The 7,739-nt window shown below is 59.4% G+C and overlaps 1 protein-coding gene across 1 annotated transcript in view; it reads left to right on the top strand.

Moving 5' to 3' along the window:
- CIZ1 (CDKN1A interacting zinc finger protein 1) overlaps positions 1-6,772 on the top strand; it is a 14,726-nt gene extending 7,954 nt beyond the window's left edge. Inside the window, exons 8-15 of the mRNA XM_081802655.1 lie at positions 341-647; positions 1,320-1,444; positions 3,355-3,442; positions 3,746-3,859; positions 4,053-4,205; positions 5,739-5,808; positions 5,975-6,096; positions 6,427-6,772. Coding sequence (XP_081658781.1) covers positions 341-647; positions 1,320-1,444; positions 3,355-3,442; positions 3,746-3,859; positions 4,053-4,205; positions 5,739-5,808; positions 5,975-6,096; positions 6,427-6,642 — 1,195 coding nt within the window. The 3' untranslated portion in view covers positions 6,643-6,772. The remainder of the gene's footprint in view (positions 1-340; positions 648-1,319; positions 1,445-3,354; positions 3,443-3,745; positions 3,860-4,052; positions 4,206-5,738; positions 5,809-5,974; positions 6,097-6,426) is intronic.
- Positions 6,773-7,739: the final 967 nt, after the last annotated feature.

The following is a 7,739-nucleotide window of genomic DNA, read 5'->3' as shown; positions in this document are numbered from 1 at the left end:
GGAGGCACTTTTGGCAACAAGTCCCTTCCAACCTGCCCATCCCCAAACTAGAGCCCTTGGTCCCCTCACAGGGGGAGCTTTGCTGTAGCGGAGAGAGCACAGAGCGAAAGCCTCTGCGTGCGGTTCGGGTTCCCGCCCCGCCTCATAGTGGGACTGCGGCCAGACCCGCTCCCGTCTTCGTGCCTCCCGTTTGTTTCTCCATCTCTCACGGGAGGGTGGGGCGCGGTGGACTTTACGGTTGGGTGGGCTTAGGTTTGAGTCCCGGCTGTCGTCCGCCCCAGCTCTGTGAGCCTGGGCAGTCACCTACCAGCTCAGTGCCTCAGTTTCCCCATCTGTGAAGGGGGCTGTCAGGAGGGTCCGGGGAGACGCCACTCATAGGCATTTGGCCCAGGGGCGGGCCCAGCACAGGTACCCCGCCGGTGGTAGCTCTGCCCCTGCTCCCGGTGCAGGTGTGGGGTGCCGGGGGCTCCCTGAAGGTCACCATCCTGCAGAGCAGCGACAGCCGGGCCTTCAGCACCGTCCCCGTCACCCCCGTGCCGCGCGCTGGCGACTCCGCGTCTGCCGCCCCGGCCGCCACCAGCACACCGTCTAAGCAGACCCTCCAGTTCTTCTGCTACCTCTGTAAGGCCAACTCTAGCAGCCAGCAGGTACTGCGGCCCGGGGCCTGGGCACGGGGGATTCCGGTGGGCAGAGTGGGGGTGTCTGTCGGGCGTGCCCGGGCCTGGCCACCGGGCCCGAGCGGTGTCTCTGGAGACATTCCCTGACCAGCCAAGAAGTTAGGATCTGCGAGTCCAGCAGGCCAGGTCTGAATCAGCCCTGAGTAGCTGTGTAGACGCCGGAAGGCGAACTCCCCTCCTTGTGCCTGTTTCCTCGTGCTTCAGATGAAGAAGCATTTAGAACCCACCTTGCTGGGAGGCTCCGAGGATTCGGTGACTTGACACTGAAATCACGAGCCCCCGGCCCAGCCCAGAGCGAGCATAGTGCCTTAACAACGGCGTTCTGCTCGTATTGTTAGGACCATTTGCCGTCGCTGCCTGTGTCCTCCCGAGCAGAGCGGTGGGGTCTGGGCGTCAGTCGGACTGCTCCTTGTCTCCGAGGGGCTCACACGGTGTCTGGGAGGAACAGCAGGAGCTCTGGCTGCTGTGTGCTCACTTGGGGCCTCAGGTCGCCATCCTCCTCTGGCCCCCACAGGGCTGTTCTGAGACAAATGGCCTCGGCGGTGGTGGCGACAGGGTGTCTATGAAGCTGAGGCCACAGGCCGCCTCCCCGGGCCCCGGCCTCGCCCGCTTCTCCAGGGCTCACTCTTCATCCCACTGCAGGAGTTCCAAAACCACATGTCGGGGGCCCAGCACCAGCAGCGGCTCGGGGAGATACAGCACATGAGCCAGGCCTGCCTCCTGTCCCTGCTGCCCGTGCCCCGGGATGTCCTGGAGAGAGAGGACGAGTGAGTGGGGGGGGTCTCGGAGGCTCCGTGCTGGGGGGTGGACGGCCTTGCAGGCCAGGCAAGGCCGAGAGGGGCCCTGAGTCCGCCATCTGCAAGGTCTGCCTTTGGGTTAAGTATTGGTCGCTGCAAGAGGCCTTGTCACACCGTTAACTGTGTACCCATGGACCTCAGTTTTCCTCATCTGTAAGATGGCCTGGTGAAGGGTGCAGTGCAAGAGTTCATAAACTAGATAGTCTCTTAAGGTGCCATCCAGGCAGGAACAGTGTGACGACCTACATGGGAAGGAAGTGGGTGTTGGCACAGACCCCTGCTTCCCTGGCATATATGCTGACCCCACCCGGGGATTAGTCATCGTGTGGCTTGAAGTTACAGCTACGCTGCCTGTCCCCCTTTCATTGTCATGGGCGCGTCATTGATCTGAAATACGAGCCCTCCTGGAGTCCAGGACTAGCTCTTGGGCTGAAGAGGGCTGGTGGACGCTGGAAGACCTTTCACCACCCTGTGGGCAGTCACAGAGGCCTACGGGGAGGGGAGAAGCAGGTCAGCGCTGCCTCGGGCCGTGCTGGGGGGCCTGGGCTCTGTCTCACAGGACAGCTGCTCCTCAGCTCCAGGTCTCCTGATGGTTCTGGAGAATCGAGAAACCCAGCTTTGCATGTGAAATCTCCCAATTTCAGAATGTTAGCAGCTAGTTCAGAATCAAAACGAAAGAAGCCTAGGGAGCGAGCCCGAATCCAACCCCATCACAGGCTGGGCAGTGGTGGGGGACTCTGCGAGGAGCGCTCACAGAGGGTCACAGCTTGGAGCTTGCTGCTTGCATGCCCTGGGTGACAGAGCGCTCTCTCCAGAAGCAGCGGCGTCTCTGTTAGGTGGTTCTCACTTTGAGAAGAACTTCCTACGTGGTTGTGTAGCACGTTCTCGAGCCTTAAACCTCCCCTTGCTCGAGGACCCAGGAGTTACACTTAGGTGAAGTAATCATAAATACAGAAGAAAGGTGAAATCCAAAGAAGTCCCTTGCAGAGGACTGTCATGGTGAAAAAGTTTAATTGGAAACTGTTGAAAATCTCCACTCCTGTGGGATGAGTTAGCTCAGGCTCGTCCACTTGGTGGGATAGCTCATAAAAGACAATACCAAGGAGTTCATGAGACCGTGGAAACAGGTATGACGTCGGGTTAGAACAGGGTTCACATCTGCATTTGCAGAATGAGCTCGGTTATATAAAAACCTATCTTGTGGACACAAGAAAACTAAAAAGATGTAGCCCATCCTACGAGCAAGCTTTAGGTGCAGGAGATTCACTGAACCGTCTCCCCTTGAAGCCTCACTGGGGCCCCTGAGGCCACACAGAGCATGGCAGTCCTTCCGATAGGCTGCCTGTCCTTCCTCCAATGCAGTCAGAAACTTGGGGCCGACCCCGTGCCTGGCCCTGGGACTTTGGGAGTCCTGGCCTCCCAGAGCTCACCGCGGTTCAGCGGGGGCAGAGAAGGGATCAGGTCCTCCCTGTCCGTTGTAGAAAATGCTGTGGCGATGGCCCTTTGGGGTGCCAGGGGAGAGTCTGGCTTACAGGTAGGGGGCAGGCCCAGGAGTAGGGGGCGGGGCAAGAACAGCTCCAGGAACTACAGGGCATCTAAACTGAAGGATAAAGAGTTTTCAGGGCCAGATATGCTCAGGTGTGTCACTGTCCTGCTGGCCTCCTGGGATCCCAGATGCTTCTAAATCTCCCCACACCCCACCAAGCTTCCTTGGTTATTATTCTTGTCTAAGTTATTTTTCCAGATGCATCTCAGAACCGTTGTTAAGTTTCTAAAAACACGTGTTGGAGTTGCATTACATTTATGGAGTGTCTTGGGAGAGCGGCTGTCTTTCCAACAAGGGCAGTGTCACACTCCTTGTTCTAATTGTCACCATTCAGAGAGCCCCCGCCGAGGCGCTGGTGTAACACCTGCCAGGTCTACTACATGGGGGACCTGATCCAACACCGCAGGACGCAGGACCACAAGGTATGAGCTGCGAGGGCGCCCACACGTGCTGTCTCCCTGCCACGGGGCTTGTGGGGGTCCTCCTGGCAGCTCCTGTCTCTCCCCGCCCTGCCTCTGTCCTCCATTGCCACCTGCCGACACGTCTGGAAGCCCGCGGCACAGGGAGGGGCTGTGTGTGCCCATGTTCTGGGAAAGGGGCGGAGCACAGCCAGCTGATGACAGATGTGGAGGCCTGCAGGTGGGAGAGGAGGTGTCACTGGGCACAGCCTGGCTGTCCCTGGGGACACCGCCCGCCACCCACTTGGCCTGCCCTCCTTTCGTCAGATCGCCAAGCAATCCCTGCGACCTTTCTGCACTGTTTGCAACCGCTATTTCAAGACCCCCCGCAAGTTTGTGGAGCACGTGAAGTCCCAGGGGCACAAGGACAAAGCCAAGGAGGTAACCCCCAGCTCCCTCGGAGGACATGGGCCCAGAGAGGCACAGAGCCTGGGCCGAGGCCACACAGCGGGTTGAGGTTTATCCCAGCCTGAACTCGGCAGGTCTGGAGGGATTGGGACTCTCGGGGGTGGGGGTGGGCTGGCACCTCGTCTGCCCAGAGCTGACCTGAGCCCTGGCCCATTCCCCTGGGCAGCTGAAGATGCTCGAGAAGGAGATAGCCGGTCAGGATGAGGACCACTTCATCACGGTGGACGCTGTGGGCTGCTTTGAGGGCGATGAAGAGGAGGAGGAGGAGGAGGAGGATGAAGAAGAAGAGATCGAGGTTGAGGAGGAATTCTGCAAGCAGGTGCTTGGGGGGCAGAGGGGGCGTGGGAGGCAGGCTGGAGGCGGGACTCCCAGCCCGGGCGGGACCTCACCCCACCTCCCAGGGGCCAGGGGCCAGGGGCCACGGTGCTGACGTTTGTAGGCACTAAGGCATGCCACGATTTAGTGTGAACAGGACTGTATTCCCTATGACTAGGTGTAAATACACATCATGAGGACGGCAGGGTGGCCGGCAACAGGACCTCGAAGCCTGGCTGAAATCTTGACCTGTGTTGAGGGAGGGAAAGGGCGTCTTAGGCCAGTAAGGGCATGGAGAGAACTATGCGGGGTACACAGAAGAGTCAGCACGAGATGAGGATGACGATGAAGTAGCAGCCAACCCTTTCTGAGCATTTATTATATGCCAGGCACGTACCGAGCGCTTTCCTGGCTGAATCTCACCAACTTGGACGCCAGGAAGCGAGACTCCAGAGCCCTTGCTCCTAATGCCCCAGCTCCCTCCCACGAGCGAGGAGCTGGAGGAGCTTGGGTTCTCTTCGTGTAAGAAATGAAAAGCAGCTGCTCTGAGCCAGGCCCTGGTGCTGGACATGGGGATATGTGGGGGTCAAGGCCCGCGCCCGCCCGGAGCTTGCCCGTTGCCAGTCCAGAGTAGTGAGGGGCAGCCCCAGGGGCACGTTGAGGGGCAGCCCCAGGGGCACGTGGAGGGGCTGTGGATGGAGGGGTGCAAGGGCGGTCCTCAGCCCTAAGCAGGTTTGGGGTGAGGCCACTTCGTTACATGCGATCAGCACTGGCCTGACCTCAGGCAAGCCCCTCAGCTTCTCTGAGCCCCAGCTGTTCTGCTTAGAAGTAACAGTCCCAGCTCAGGCTGTGAGGGTGGGCCAAAGCCCAGGGTGGCAAAGGGGAGTGGTTGTCGCCCTTGGAAGGCACATTTGCCTGGTAAGTGAGGAGGGCACTGCTAAGTGTGGTGGGGCTGCCGTGGCTGGAGTCAGATGGCCTCGTCCGGAAGGGGCTCTCGTCCAGCAGGTGAGACGACGAGTCGTTGATCACCTGAAACCCAGCTCCCCTGGGACTGAGGTCACTGCAATATCAGGAATTCAGGGAGCTGGCAGGGGGCTCGTGGTTAAGAGTGTAACCAGGGCTAGGGCTCACCAGGGTTAACTACTCTGCTCCTCTATAAACCCTGCGCAAGTGAGTTAATGTGCGTGGGCCTCAGTTTCCTCTTAGGTAAGATGGGTGAACCCAGGAAGGTTGTTACGGGATTCAGAGAGGACACTCGTGATGTGTTGGGCACACCTGGCATGGATTATGGTCACTGTGGAAGCAGGAGGGCTTCCTGCAGAAGGGGACTGATTGAGCTGAACTCAAAAAGTCTAGATTGGGAAGGGCAATCTGGCAGGATCAGCATGTGCAAATGCCACCCACAACCTCCTGGATATATTCCTCCTGGGCATCAAGGGGGTGGTGTTGAAGAGTGTGGGTGGAAACCAGGCCCCACCTGCGTTTGGGAGGAGCTCAGGGGAAGCTTGAACCAAGGCCCACACTTGCATATTTCTAGGTGAGGTCCAGAGATATATCCATAGAGGAGTGGAAAGGCTCAGAGACCTACAGCCCCAATACCGCATACGGTAAGACCCTAGCCCTGACCCCCGCGCCTGCAGGAGAGGCCAGGCAGCCTCTCCCCTTGTGCTCTTCTCTCCTCCCACCTGGAGGGTGGGCGAGCAAACAGGCCCCTAGAGAGGGAGGGCCACCGGGCTGGCATGGGGGTAAGTGCATGACGCTGCCGCCCCACAGGTGTGGACTTCCTGGTGCCCGTAATGGGCTACATTTGCCGCATCTGCCACAAGTTCTACCACAGCAACTCGGGGGCCCAGCTCTCCCACTGCAAGTCCTTGGCCCACTTTGAGAACCTGCAGGTGAGCCGGGCCTCCTGCCCCACCCGCCCACCCTAGCTGCCGGGCATGGCCAGCAGCCACCTCCCTCCTGGGTTTGGCCTCAGCCCACGGAGGGAACCTGAGCAGGGGTGGGGCCCCGCTCTTTGTGCTATTGTTCTGGGCGGAGCTGAGGGCCAGGCTGTTAGCTCCAGAGCTCTGGCCCCGGGAGGCTGAGTGCATCATACAGGGTCACACACACGCAGGGTCACAGCATGTCCGAAGCAGTCTCAGCCAGGCTGGGGAGGCAGCTGCTGGGAGGGAGCGTACCAGGTGGGCAGGACGCCCTGCCTCATCTGTACCTTCCGTGCCCAGAAATACAAGAAGGCCAAGAACCCCAGCCCTACCAGCAGGCCCGTGAGCCGCCGGTGTGCGATCAACGCCCGGAACGCCTTGACTGCTCTGTTCACTTCTGGCGGCCGCACACCCACCCAGCCCAGCACCCAGGACACAGCTAAAACCCCCGGCAAGGTGACAGCCCAACCCCCTCCGCCCCCACTGCCGCGGCGCTCAACCCGCCTCAAAACCTAATAGAGGGAGCGCCTCAGGCCCACCCCGTCTGGGTCTAAGTCTGCTATGCTTTTTAGAAGTCTCATGTGGAAGTTCTGACATGGTTGGTGTTTTTACGGAAAATCTAATAAAAGAAGGTAGTTTGGCCGTACAGTGCCCACCAGCCCTTCTGTCTGGGTGGATGGGGGAAGGGGACACCCCAGCCCGCTCTCAGCCAACACCCACCCTCTTTAGGCATGGTGTGGTGGCCGAGCCGGAAGGCCACAGGCAGGCTCCCCAAGCAGGGCCTTTGGGGTCACAAGGCACTTTCTCACAGCCTGTTTCCCTCTTTAATGGGGTTATCAGGGCTAGGAGAGCGCCTTCACCTTCAACTCAGATCTCATTTAACCCTCACAGGGACCCTAGGGGGCAGGTCTTATTGTGGTCCCCAAATTATAGGTGAAGAAACTGAGGCCTAGCAAGGTCAAGTGACTTGCTAGAGGTCATACATCTGATGAGTGGCCAGGATTTGCCCCAGGCCTGGGCTCTGGACCCCTGTGCTGGCCTGTCTCTCCAGCTGGACTCTGGAAACGGAAGTGTAGGCATAGGGGGCCTCCCTGTCCTCTGGTTCTGAGTTTGTGGTTCAGTAGCAGGGGCCCGCCCTTCGTCAGGTGACCCTAAGATGAATCATCAGCGAATGGGGCCCAGGAGGAGTTGGTTCTTTAGTTCTGCTATTTCCCCATTTGAAAAAACTCTTAGAGGTAGACCAACCCTGTGATTGGCTAGCTGGGAAGACTGGGGCCTGGAGCAAGGTTACACAGCATGAACAAGAGTTGGCTGTCGTAGGGAAAGACCCTAGGACCCAGAGAAGCTGAGTGTATCCACAGGGTCACACAGCACGTCCCATGTTGTCTCAGCTGGGCTGGGGAATCTGCTGTCCAGGAGGGCACCAGGTAGGGAGGAAGCCCTGCCTCACCGGCTCCCTCTGTGTCCAGAAATACAAGAAGGCCAAGAACCCCTACCCTACCAGCAGGCCCGTGAGTCGCCGGCACATGATCAGTGCCTGGAATGCCTCCACTGCCCTGTTCACCTGTGAGGGCTGGTGGAGTCCTCGCCCAGGATACAGAGGAGAGGCACAG

The sequence above is a fragment of the Leptonychotes weddellii genome, chromosome 14, assembly GCF_054177405.1.
Source record: "Leptonychotes weddellii isolate Sample4059 chromosome 14, ASM5417740v2, whole genome shotgun sequence".
NCBI classification, from domain to species: Eukaryota; Metazoa; Chordata; class Mammalia; order Carnivora; family Phocidae; genus Leptonychotes; species Leptonychotes weddellii.
The sequence above is the reverse complement of the archived record's forward strand: the minus strand, read 5'-3'. Positions and strand labels throughout refer to the sequence as shown.